Source organism: Hyla sarda, chromosome 6 (genome assembly GCF_029499605.1).
Source record: "Hyla sarda isolate aHylSar1 chromosome 6, aHylSar1.hap1, whole genome shotgun sequence".
Classification (NCBI taxonomy): domain Eukaryota; kingdom Metazoa; phylum Chordata; class Amphibia; order Anura; family Hylidae; genus Hyla; species Hyla sarda.
Genome location: NC_079194.1, coordinates 136,831,722 through 136,845,285, shown reverse-complemented (window position 1 = coordinate 136,845,285; position 13,564 = coordinate 136,831,722). Strand labels below are relative to the sequence as shown.

The 13,564-nt window shown below is 41.2% G+C and overlaps 1 protein-coding gene and 1 long non-coding RNA gene across 4 annotated transcripts in view; one reads left to right on the top strand and one right to left on the bottom strand.

The window, feature by feature from the left end:
• RAD54L2 (RAD54 like 2) overlaps positions 1–13,564 on the top strand; it is a 55,045-nt gene that overhangs the window by 37,488 nt on the left and 3,993 nt on the right. For both annotated transcript variants that reach the window (XM_056525174.1, XM_056525173.1), the window contains exons 15-21: positions 6,618–6,717; positions 6,821–7,026; positions 7,118–7,293; positions 9,807–10,003; positions 10,113–10,309; positions 10,580–10,669; positions 13,209–13,301. In XM_056525174.1, the coding sequence (XP_056381149.1) occupies positions 6,618–6,717; positions 6,821–7,026; positions 7,118–7,293; positions 9,807–10,003; positions 10,113–10,309; positions 10,580–10,669; positions 13,209–13,301 (1,059 nt within the window). The remainder of the gene's footprint in view (positions 1–6,617; positions 6,718–6,820; positions 7,027–7,117; positions 7,294–9,806; positions 10,004–10,112; positions 10,310–10,579; positions 10,670–13,208; positions 13,302–13,564) is intronic.
• The window catches only part of LOC130276175 (uncharacterized), a 37,258-nt gene continuing 27,202 nt past the window's right edge, over positions 3,509–13,564 (bottom strand). For both annotated transcript variants that reach the window (XR_008845035.1, XR_008845036.1), the window contains 3 exons: positions 13,381–13,459; positions 10,774–10,817; positions 3,509–3,780 (listed from right to left, as the gene is read on the bottom strand). This is a non-coding gene — a long non-coding RNA (uncharacterized LOC130276175). The remainder of the gene's footprint in view (positions 3,781–10,773; positions 10,818–13,380; positions 13,460–13,564) is intronic.

Below are 13,564 nucleotides of genomic sequence, written 5' to 3'. Positions count from 1 at the left end.
CTGTGTGTGAAATATACTTATAACATTTAGTTTGGCGAGTAGGAATTCTGTCAATATGTCTAAGCAATTATTTAATGCTTTGATAGATTATGAGTCTTGATTCTTCTGCAGGTAGAATGAAGTCTCACAATATTCTAACACTATAATCTAAATATGGAGATAATTATTTAGTTTATTTAATTAATTAATTCGCCAATCTAAATGGTATAATCCCATCCACATTATCCAAAATTGATCTTAAATATATGGAACACCATTTTTGTGTCTCTTACCAAGTCTATGTAAGAACCTCGCTTCTGCTCTTAGGAACGCTGAACGGCCCATCTCATTGTCATGAAAAGCCATTGGTCTGGTACCGTGTGATCAGTCCGGCTTGCCGGGATCTCTCACATGGCTTTTCCACCTTGTTGGACCTCTTTCCTTTGTGTGGGAGAGAGTTCTTTGTCTTTATTTTTCTCTTGTCTCTCTTCCTTTGTTTCTTTGTGTGTTCTCTACAGTCTCTAACATCTGGTTTACCAGACTTTTTAATTAGTTAGACACACCATCCTAAATTGGAATTCCCCAATGAATGTAGGTTGGGCTTGTACATTTAGTAATGACTATGAAATCACTATAATACCCAGAATGCCTTTCCTGTCGGTGTAATGTCAACTACTCATACACTAGGGGGTGCTATTGTATAGGCAATAAGCATCATTACCATTAAGGGTTAACTTTAAATAACTGGTCTTAAACCCAAATTCCACACTTGAAGTATGGAGCACTATATTATGAGTTCAGGGATTATTTTAGACTTATATAAGTAATTAAAACCTGTATTCTCATAGACATTTTAGGGCCTACCTAGACATCCAAATTTATTGGAGAGTTAAGAATACCATGGAGGTCTCTTTCACATAGACATGTGAATCTCTGTGTCTGGGCAAATGGGTAATTTAATTGTTAGTCAGAATAACATTCACAAGACTGGCTAACTAGCCCTCTTCTCTGTCTTATCTAAACAGCCATAAATATCTAAAGAGACAAGAAGTATTCTTCACTCAGACTGGCACTTTTGTAAAGATGAAATGTCAGAATTGTGGCCTACTTAGATTATACACAAAATGGCCGACATCATGCTATTATGCTATTAAACATAGTGTTTCATTTTTGGGGCCTACAATAAGTATGGCAAGGTGGGGGGGGGGATTCGTCAGACCACCCGCGGCATAATCGTGGGGGCCCGATGAGTTATAATAGCCTCTGGAGGTCCCCTTACCTGCTTCCCTGTGGTTGTGACAATCTCGTTCTCTGGTCTGCCTTCTAGTTGACCAAAGAAGTAGATTGCCGATACTATTAAAATAAAATGTTAATGATCCCATACAGTGAACGGTGTAACGGTGCTGCTTTTTGGTCACATCTCATCCCAGAAAAATGAAATAAATAGTGATCAAAAAGTTATATATATGCAAAAAGTAACAAAAAATACAGATGACGGCATAGAACATGAGCCCTCATACAGCCCCGTTTACGGAAAACTTCGAAAGTTATAGGGGTCCGAATAGATCTATTTTAAACATACTTATTTTGATTTAAAAAAAAGTTGTTACATTATAGAAACATGTAAATAAAATATAAGGGACCTGATCAGTCTGGCAGGTCCATCACACACAAGGAATTTTATGTAATATTACCCCCTGGTCTGAAGAAAATTGCAGGTGGGAGATTATAGAGTTTGGAAAGAATGAATGTGAAACAAAGGTCAGATTTATCATTTTAAATAAACAGAAAGTGTTGGTTTAAAATCCACATATGGTCCCTTTTTGGAAAATATTACAAAACTTGGACTTGAAATGCACCAGATTTATTACACTGTATCAGACTGTTTGATAAATCTGGTGCCATGGAAGACTGTCTAGTCTTCATTTAGCTGCCAACTACTAGTTTGCTTACTGTAAACCAGAATTGTATGCCAGCTTTTTCCTGCATTTTTGTCTTATTTTTGCCACTTCCCCTTATTACAAAGGTCAAGTTGCTTATATTGGACCAATTGGAAGCGTATATAAAAAGTGTCTAAAACTCATAATAAATGTGGCCCATGTCATTTAAAAATGTGCTGTCATAGATAATTTGAGCCATGGGTACCAAATAAAGGGTCCCACAGCACTTCAAGATAGTGTAGTCAAACGGTGAAGTTTATTTCCTCATACAACGCTGCAACGTTACGACCAGCTCTCCTGGTCTTTATCAAGCATACGAAAGTGACTAGAGTACTGGTATTTATGGGTAGCACATACATAACCCAATTACAAACCAAATACAAGCAATAAAAAATCTAAAGTAATATAACTAATGATTCAGTGTATATAAACATTATTGAAATGTGCATATCAGTATAAATAGTGAAATACAGTATACTGAAGGCCATTACATACTCATGGCATTAGTGATCATCATACATAGTTATAATATTACAAAAGGTACATGTATGGGGTTAAAAACAATTGAGGAGGAGGGATTATATAAAACACTCGCCACATGTCTGCTGTAATGGCGCAGCGTCTTCACTTCAAGGTGGACGCCCGCCCACATGCTAGTTGAATGAAAGGAAGTTGTGTAAGCCAATCACAGTAAAGCATCATGGTAACTAGGTAACTGTAGTGTCAGGCTGAGGTCCGCGCACACTCACAGTGCCTTCGGATCCTCCAGCCGACATTAAGAATGTGGGCAGATGTCATATTTAGCGCATCCTGATATATAGATTCAGGTGCGCATCGCGTTTTCGCATAAATAGATAGTGCAGCTATCGGTATATCGTGCTACCAGCGCACTCTGATACATCAAGGGATGTGCATCGCGTCATTCGCATATGTGTACTAGAGCATATTCAAAACTAAAGTCGGTTGCGCATTGCGCTGTCAGCGCGTGCGCACTAGAAATAAAGGGAATGAGCGTTCTCACGCTATCATGTTTATGTGTAAAAGGAAAGTGAAATGGATGAAGAGTGAGACAGAAGTGTATTTGTAAGGAATGATGTGACAGTAAGAGTGCTTAAACATGAGATAATAATAGTGAAAGGATGACAATGTGGAAGTAGTGTGTGTAATAAAGGTGTCAGTATACTGCACTATAGGAGATTAGTGTTATATGTGAATGTGATCATAAATAACTATATAATGCAATATGGTGAAGTGTGGATGCTTCGTGTATAAACTGATGTTATTATCTGTACAGTAAAAGTGTTGTCTGTAAACTAAAGTTATGTAGACTATGGAAAAAAAATATATAGGGTTCGTATAGGAGTCCAAATCAATAATAAATGTACTGTAAATTAAAAATAAAATCAAATAGAGATATGGAGAATTAAGAAGTATATAGGGGGGGATTTATCAAATCTTGTGCTGAGGAAAAGTTGCTGAGTTGCCCATAGCAACCAATCAGATCGCTACTTTCACTTTTAAAAGTACCTGTGAAAAATGAAAGAAGAGATCTGATTGTTGCTATGGGCAGCTCAGCAACTTTTCCTCTGGACAGGATTTGATAAATCTCCCCCATAATGAATATGAAATGTAACAGTGAAAAATACCCATCTTAAAATTACTGTAGATAAGGAACTGGAAAAGATAACATCATGATGCTTAACTGTTTGTTAAGGACTGGCATTACATCAAAAATCATGAAAAAAAAGTATACCAGAAAAATATGGATTATAAACTTAAATTTACACCAGTATGCAAGACAGCGATGAAAAGGCAGTTCAGTGGTGTTGAGTGTAACTTGATCAAGGCTCCCACTCCATATCTGCATGAAAAGAGAGAGCAAATAGTCAACAATTCAGATAGTAACACAACAGGATATTATCTACCCGGGGACACTGAGAAATCTACATTTAAGCCCTGCGGGCGAAGGGAGCACAATTCATGTATCCATCTGAGTTCACAGCGTTTCAGCTTGTTGATCCTATTCCCCCCCCCCCCCCTCTTTTGGTCAGGGGTACATGATCCAAAAGAACAAATTTGAGGTCATGTTCACTGTGGCCTGCTTCTGTGAAGTGTTTGGCCACAGGTAAATCCACCCACTTTTTCCGAATGGTGTATTTATGTTGTGAGAACCGTGTTTTATTATTATTTTTTTTTATTGCTTGTTATTGGTTTGTAATTGGGTTATGTATGTGCCACCCATAAATACCAGTACTCTAGTCACTTTTGTATGCTTGATAAAGACCAGGAGAGCTGATCGAAACGTTGCACCGTTGTATGAGGAAATAAACTTCACGGTTTGACTGCACTATCTTGGAGTGCTGTGGGACGCTTTATTTGGTACCTACTGCTGCTGCCAGTGACCTAGGGCTGTGATTGGGCCCGCTTGCACCCACTCCCCTTGGACGCTGCCGGTGGTGTTGCTCTTCTCTACTTGGTTCTAATTTGAGCCATAGTGTTTTTTTGAGAAACACCATAGGGGGAATTTATTAAACTTCATGTATGGCGCAGAGTAGAAAAAAGTTGCATAGTTTTGTGCAAACCCCCGGATTTGCGCAAAAAACATTTGCAAATTTTGCTGCTCTATGCTTGTGCAAGTAGACGGGACTTAGCACATAGGGGCATGGCTTCCCCGATGTTTATACTTACTACAATTTATGCCCTGCAGCATGCCCTAGGTGTGGAGTTTTTCTCCCATAGACCTCCTTTGTTTTATCTGTGGCTTGTTACATTTTTGATGAGATATTCTTGAATCACTTCTTGTAATAAGCAAAACGTCACAACATTTTACCAAAATCGCATCTACTAAAGTACATTTTTGGGTAAACAGTAAAAAACAGTGGGGAACATATTCAAAGATTTTCATGCCAAAATTATGACAAGAAGAGTTTCCACCAGATATTCAATGGGTTTACATGAGAATAATTCCAGGTTTCCACTATGCATGTCAGTTTTCTAAAGTGATTAAGTAAATTTCTTGTTTTACAGGATATCTTCAAATAGTGAGAGTCCATTTTACATAAACAAAAAAAATCTGGTGTGATTTTCACAGCAGAACTTTGCTACTGTGAAAATCATAAAATTGTGTTTTGTTTTTGATAAAACGTGTCTATTAATAGGACTCCTCTGTGCTCTCTCCTGTCCTTTCAGACAGGAGAGAGCACAGAGGAGTCCTATTAGACAGGAGAGAGCACAGAGGAGTGCTATCAGACAAGAGAGTGCACATTGGAGTCCTATCAGACAGGAGAGAGCACAGAGGAGTCCTATCAGACAGGAGAGAGCACAGATGAGTCCTATCAGACAGGAGAGAGCACAGAGGAGTGCTATGAGACAGGAGAGAGCACATTGGAGTGCTATCAGACAGGAGAGAGCACAGAGGAGTACTATCAGACAGGAGAGCACAGAGGAGTCCTATCAGACCGGAGAGAGCACAGAGGAGTGCTATCAGACAAGAGAGAGCACATTGGAGTGCTATCAGACAGGAGAGAGCACATTGGAGTGCTATCAGACAGGAGAGAGCACAGAGGAGTGCTATCAGACAGGAGAGAGCACAGTAGAGTACTATCAGGCAGGAGAGAGCACAGAGGACTACTATTAGACAGGAGAGAGCACAGAGGAGTACTAACAGACAGGAGAGCGCACAGAGGAGTGCAATCAGACAGGAGAGAGCACAGAGGAGTGCTTGCCCACCCTCACTTACTGGACTTTGCCCATGCCTGTGCTACATCTTGGACAAAGCTATGATTTCTATAAAAAGGAAAAAAACATTTTCTTATGAAGTATATTAGAAAAGTTAATGTTGTTTTGCCAAGATGTACAACATATAATAAGTTTTTGTGTCTGACAGTTTTTGGTTATAATGAGGCAATAACTTTCACTAATAAAATGGGATGTAGCAAATATAGAAACTGCATCATTTAGTTTTACTGCTAAATCTCTTGCCCCTCAGATATGTCTCGTATGTTCATTCTAAAGAAGAACTGCAGTGCAACACTTTTAACTCCCCTGTGCCCAGGCTGCAAAAACAAAAAAAAAAAATGTACATGACAGTGGGCCTAGCCTATGACTGGCCAAGGCGGGACATCGCTGTGGTCGGCGATACGCTGACTGCAGTGTGACGTCCCGAGCCAAAGAAGCAGATAGAGCTGCAGCGGAGGAAAGGGACGCCGATATCTGCGCAATGGGGGAACGTAGGAAGGGTAGTTAGTTTGTTTTTATTAGTTTTTGCAGCCCGGGCACAGTGGAAGTTGTGTTGCGCCGCAGTTTTCCTTTAACTGTTTTATACTGAGTGTCATTTTAAGTGACATTCCAGTCTGTAACACTTATCCTTATTCACAGGGGCCCCCGTATTCTCGAGAATGGGGATTTTAGTCTTAGAGCAGTAGAGCAGCGGTGCACATGCGCTAACTGTCTCTTCATTCCAACAGGAGACTTGGGTCCCATTCTTGAGATCAAAGAGAATCATGCGCCTATCCCTTAACCTGTGAATAGGGGATATATGTTATACGCTAGAATAACCCTTTAATGTTTATTAGTAAATGCACTGATCTGTTTGCTCTAGAAAAATCTCTAATGTCCCATATGTCTCTTTGTATAGCCTGCTTTGTTCATTGTGCATTACTAATTTTCTGACTGTTCTTCCTCCCCCCCTTTTATAAGGATTGGATGGAAGCACTTCAGCCTCAGAAAGGGAACGCTTAATAAACCAGTTCAATGACCCTGGCAATGAAAATGTCTGGCTGTTTTTGCTGTCTACACGGTGAGTGGGGGATGGGATGGTGGCTCAGATGTTGTTAGCTTATGATAGAATTTGTAAGGATTCTTTCTTCAATCAGTAACTGACAGCAGCAGTTTTCTTCCAGTGCTGGCTGCCTGGGTGTCAACCTGATAGGTGCTAACAGAGTAGTTGTATTCGATGCCTCATGGAATCCATGTCATGATGCCCAGGCCGTGTGTCGTGTGTACAGATATGGTCAGAGGAAACCTTGTCACATATACCGTCTAGTGTCTGACTTCACCTTAGAGCGGAAGATATATGATCGTCAGATCACCAAGCAAGGAATGTCAGGTGAGTGAAAAGCTATGCGGACAGCAGTAGTGCTATATATTGCCTTGTGACATGTTCATATTGGAGTAACTGCTGTGGTGTCCCTTCCCAGATCGTGTAGTTGATGATCTCAACCCAGATGTAAATTTCACTCGACGAGAAGTGGAAAATCTGCTGCATTTTGTGGAGGAGGAGCCGGATCTGTCCCGCCAGCATCTGGAACCCTCTAAATTTAATGAGATAGTGTTACAGAAAGCTTGTATATTATACCCTCACCTCATCACAAAGGTAATTTGTCCACAGCATCTTAATACTGCAGCTATTTCTATTGCTTCAGAGTTTTGGCTGATAATACTTCTCCATTTCCCTAGTTGTTTGTTTTTGTTTTGTCTTTTTTTTAAGTACTTTGCTCCAGTTATGTACAGCCTATTGGATTTTTATTAACTTTGACTGGTGGCTGTAAAGGGGGGGGGGTTAGGCAGGAGTCCTCGTGAGGAACACTCAGCCCGAGCTGTGAGTGGGTCCAGGAGTGATGTGGATGAGACACACTGCAAGAGGTTGCAAACGCTATGTGTGAACAGTGAGTAGAAGGTTGCAGGAGGTATAAGTTTAACTGGCCAGGAACAGGTCCAATCTGCCAGCTGAAGATGAGCCCAAGGTGGGGCTAGAGTTGCGCTGTCACCTGGAAGAAGTGACCGAGACTGAGAAAGAGGAAGCTATGCTGAACCTTGTGAATAAAGATGAGCCCAAAGGGGGGGGGGGTAGAATTGCATCTTGAAGAGGAGGCAGAAAAAGTAGCTGCAGAGATGTCTGTGGATAATGCAGAGGTACTGAAGAGAGTACATGTGGAGCTGGGTGCTGCGCTTACTGTCATAGACAGAGTCCTGAGTGAAGGAGAGGTGATGTCTGGAACAGAGATGGATCGTGACCAGGAAGGTCAAACCACTGGACTAGATGATGTTGCAGGCCCAGGACGTTTTTGCGAGTGAGCGGAGAGACGGTGGTGAAGTGAAAGAGAAGTCTGCTGGAGAGCAGAGAGACAGTCCAAAGAGAGTGTCCAGGGACTACCCTGAGGCCCAAGGGGCCAAGATCCTTGCAAAGGGGACAGCAACCCCTAAAGGAGGAGAAGAGTTGAAACGGGTTGGCTTGAAAGAGCAGGAAGCAAGGCTTCAGCCGCAAAAAAATTAGTTTGCGGCTCTGCAGGATGAACTGGAGAATTGGAGAGTCTGGCCAAGCAGGTGTCATTCAAGGGTGAATGTGTGAGGCATATCTGGCTCTACAAAGTGATCACAAGGCTAGGTTGGTAGCCATGGAAGAGCTGGAGAATGAGAATGTAGTAATGGCTCATAAGGTGCAGAGTCTGGAGGCTCAGAACGAAACGCACATTAAGTCTCACGCAGCTACCTTGGATTCACTGGGAATGCAGCTCTCTGAACAAGAGGCTCAGCTAAAAGTCTGAGCAGAAAGTGTCCAGGATGGCGAAGCTGAATAATGACAATGAGCAGATGAGAGAACTGCTGTCCTTGGTGGATCCTGTCAAAACTTGACATAATTGCTGGAAAGTGAGAAGGTGAACTCTGCTAAGCAGAAACATTTTAAAGCTACTGGAGACTGAGATGCTTTTCTCTAAAAGTGGCAGAGTCTGAGCAATGGATTGAAGACCATGAGAGGAAGCCATATGAGAAGTCCTCTGAAGCTGAGACTGAGGTGAAACCCTATGAAAGGTCCTCTGAAGCTGCAGAGATATGGACATTGGATGGTGAAAATGCTGAGGCAGAGCCGTTCTATGAGGCAGAAGCTAAACCAGAGATAACTGCAGAAGTCCTGCAAATGGGTGATACAGGCTTGGTTGGCCACCAGTAAAATTCGAGCGATGGCCGTACCATTGACAGAAGAAGACAAAGGCCTGGAGCATCAGCCTTGTCTGCACCTAGAGTCCAGAGCACTGTAGAGACCAAAGTGAAGAACCTGGTGTTGGAAAGGTGTGACATGAATAGAGCCTTTTACAAGGAATTTGTCAAAGGTGACCAAAAGTCTTGTGCTTGGTGGATGAGATGAAAGTGCAAATGAAAGAAGGGTGCACAATTGAAGTGGTGCATATAAAATTTGCTGAAGAAGTAAGCCAAGTGCCTCAAAACCTGTTGGACGAAGCTGTTCAAGGAAAAGGAAAGGCAGTTGGACTCTGCCTTTTGAATAAAATTGCTCCTTCCCGGTGGTCTGAGTAGAGGAGGGGGGGATAAGTGACACTGTGGCAAGGGAAGGGTGTATTTCCCAAGCTAACCCTGCAGAAACCTCCACCTGTGGCCTAATTAATGAGGTAGCAGAAAGGGAAAGTCTGTTTAAAAGGAAGTCAGAATAGTTGGTGCTCTCCCCAGAAGACAGCAAGGTGTCTGTAAAGGTGGGGGGGCAGGGGTCCTGGTGAGGAACACACAGCCCGAGCTGTGAGTGGCCCCAAGAGTAATGTGGATGAGACACACAGCAAGGGGTTGCAAACGCTGTGTGTGAACAGTGAGTAGAAGGTTGCAGGAGGCATAAGTTTAACTGGCCAGGAAAAGCCCACCAGTTGATAGGGCACACTGGATTGTTTAGTTAGTGACTAGACAGTCTACGGTTTTGTTTGTTCCTGTCTTATGTTTTTATTTATCCTGCAACCTGTCTAATAAAGCTGTTGTTTGCCTGCCGATTGAAGGGGACACGTGTCCTGTGGTGGTGTCAAGGACGATCCCAGAGCTATCCCCAGGGAGAAATCCTTACAGTATATACAATAGTCCATCATCATCTTCTTGTTGTTTATCCTGCAGGATCCTTTCCAACATGAATCTCTTCTCCTGGATCGTAAGGAACAAAAACTGACACTGGCTGAGAAGAAAGCAGCAAAACGAGGTTATGAGGAGGAGAAGAGGGCTTCTGTGCCCTACACCCGGCCATCCTATACCCAGTACTACCCAGCACCAGACCACAGCCTGGCAAACATCCCAGCGTTTAACCAGAGAAACTGGTAAGGAAACAGGGAGAGACCAGGGGAGAAGCAGGTTGTCTTTAAGGTCTATAGGTTAATCAGCTCAATTAAAAAACATTTTTTTTTTTTCCTCTTCTGTCTGTCCCAGGCGTCCATTGCTGAGGACAGATGAGAGGCCGGTGGCCAGTGTCCGACCTCTACAATCAACACCAATTCCTATGATGCCCCGGCACATGCCTGCCAGTCATGGTAGTTCTGCCTCCAGCTCTGTCCCCCCCTTTAATTTCCCAGTAAACTACCTACAGAGAGCGGGGGTTCTCGTTCAGAAGGTTGTCACCACCACAGGCAAGTACTATAACTTGAAGTCTTATATGTTTGCTTGGGTGTGTTACTCAGACCCTTGAGGCAGCTTCCTTGTGTGATCTAATTATCCTAGAGATTTAGGGGGAAATTATCAAGATTTGCATTCCAGTTTTTTGGTGTTTAAAAAAAAAAAAAAAAAAAAAAAAAGCACAAAAAGTTGCAACTTGTAATTTTTTTTTTTACACTGCTTTTATGGTATTCGCATTGATAAATTCAGTTCACCCCCCTAAGTTTTTAATATCTTTCATGTAGATATTGTTATACCTGGAATGACCACATCCACGGACGTTCAGGCAAGAATTAGTGCGGGTGAGAGCATTCATGTTATCCGAGGCACAAAAGGTGAGGAGACGCTACTTGGAGATTTTCCTATATATTAAGAAGTGGTTTGTTATACTATTACATTTAGATTATAGACAGTTGCCAGCAGATATACTGTAACAAACCCTTAGTTGTTTGAGTAGGACCTGTCGGGACCGATTTTCAGCTTCTAGAAGTAATCAATACATATTTTCATTCACTGACAGCAAGCAAAGATCTTGAAAATGGCTTGCTCCATTACATATTGTATTAGAAAGTTATAGAATTGTTGATTATACAGTGAATAATTATAAAGGCCCATTCACACTATGTATTTTTAGAGCGGAATTCCGATGCATATTTTTTTTTCATATTTAAAAAATGTTTAATAAACAAGGGGTGCAGAAGGTTAAAAAAAAAAAAAAAAAAAGGAGGTCAAAATACAACAGCAGTATTCATACAACTGCAATATAAGGCACATTGGAGAATATGCAAAATATCCAACACAATTGTCCACAGCAGCCTCCCACCAAGCAAATGGGTGGCTATTGTTTAAGACGTACAAAGGAGCACAAGCTATACTGTCTTAAGTAGGCCACCACAAACAACAATTAAGAGAGGACCCCAAACAAACTAAGGGTGCATTCACACGGCCGTTTGCCCCCGCTCCATTTTGGGGAAAAAAAAACTGATTTAAAAAAACGGATAGAAACGGCTGATCAAATTGGTATCCATTTTGAACCGTTTGTAACCGTTTTTAATCCGTTTTTTTTTTTTTTTTTATGAAAAAATCAGCCACCTACAGACTCCCGCAGCCAGGACTAGTACTACTCCCATCATGGACAATGTATATTAAAAGCGCTGTGGGGGGCAATATATATAGCGTTATATATCTAGCCCCCCAGCGCATTTATAAAGATATCACCCCCACCAGCGCAAAAATATATATCCCCGCAGTATATATATATATATATATATATATATATATGTATATGTATGTGACCCCCCCCCACCCCCCACCAGCGCATTAATAATGTAACCCCCGCACACGGATGTAAACGGATTGTAAAAAAAATCCCATGAATGGGATTTTTTTTTAAACCATTTAAATCCGTTTACAATCTGCAAAAACGGAACTGAAACAGGGATAAAAAAGCGGGGGCAAGCGGCCGTGTGAACGCACCCTAAAACAGTTACACATAAAACCTAGGAAATGAAAAGTAGATCATAAAAGGGAAAAGAACACTAGGGAAGGGAAGGTAGGGGGCTGCTGCAGAAAATTTGGTGTAGCAGATTCCAGTTGATTATGCTGTACCATTCACACCATTCACCGCAGATTTTTCACCATAGAAATTCTGAATCCCAGACTGCGGAAAAAAATGTGTTCATTCTTTTTGGCTGAATTCATTCTAAAATGCATTGCCATCCATGAAGACGGCATATTTTCAAGCAGTCCTAACACTAGCTTGTTCTGACAGAACCTGCTACCCAAGGATATTCCACAGTGTGAATGGGCCCTTAGGCTAGGTTCACATGGCCATTCTCTCCCGCCCCACTATTCTACCATGGATGCTGCTAAACGGACCATACTAACAGGTGCAAAGAGATGCCATTTAGGTTGCAACCTTTTGCATCAGTTTTTTGTATTCTGTATTGTCTGTCTTTATTTTTGTCTGGCTACTTCCTGGTTGCTCTCACCTCTTCTGAGCATGCTCAGAATTAATAACTGATCAAAAACTGATTGGAAAAAACAGATGCGTACAAATGACATTAAAAGGTCATCCATTTCCCATTGACTTCAATGTGAAATTTATTATATCCATTTCTCTTTTATTTATTTATTTATTTTTTTTGATGGGGAAAAAAATAGTGCATGCAGTATCTTATTTTTTTTCCTTTTATAAAACGCTATAGAAACCAAATGGGTGAAAATGGAAGACAAAGGATTGTAAAATAGTCCCATTGACATCAATGGGCTCCATTTACAACTGTTTACAAATGGCTTGAACGGATTTAAGAACGGGCATGAAATAACTGTGACAGGCAGCCATGTGAACATGCCATTAGACTGCTATGGTACTTTAAAGGGGTACTCCGGTGGGAAAAAAAAATTCAAATCAACTGGTGCCAGAAAGTTATACAAATTTGTAAATGACTTCTATTTAAAAATCTTAACCCTTCCAGTACTTATAAGCAGCTGTATGCTACAGATATACTACAGAGAAATTTGTGAAGTTCTTTCCAGTCTGACCACAGTGCTCTCTGCTGACACCTCTGTTGGTGCCAGGAACTGTCTAGAGCAGGAGAGGTTTTCTATGGGGATTTGCTTTTACTCTGGACAGTTCCTGACACGGACAGAGGCATCAACAGAGAGCACTATGGTCAGACTGGAAAGAACTACCCAATTTTCTCTGTAGTATACAGCAGATGGTAAGTACTGGAAGGATTAAGATTTTTAAATAGATGTCATTTACAAATATGTTAAACTTTCTGGCACCAGTTGATTTAAAAACATTTGTTTTCCACTGGAGTTCCAAATGAATCCTTCATAGCTTATAAGTGCTTTCACTTGTAATTACAGGAACCTACATCCGTACCAGCGATGGGCGGATATTCGCCATCAGGTCAAGTAGCAAACAGAAGAGTTCCGAACCGCGGCGTTCTACACAGTTAGGTAATGTGCTGTCTCATTCTATTGTCGTTTATTCAGAAAGTAAAAGTTTAATTTCTATATTAAAGACACACCATCCTACCTTTCAACTTTTACTGTCCAGTGAGTGAGTTATTGTGGGCCCTCCCACTTGAGTAAGTGAATGAATGGTGAGTAGTCTCCTTTCAAAAAATAAAAAAAAAAGGTGCATAACAGTTGGAAATACAAGATGGAAATACAAAGGATGATATATACCTTAAGAATAATAGGCAGTAAAGAATAGGAGG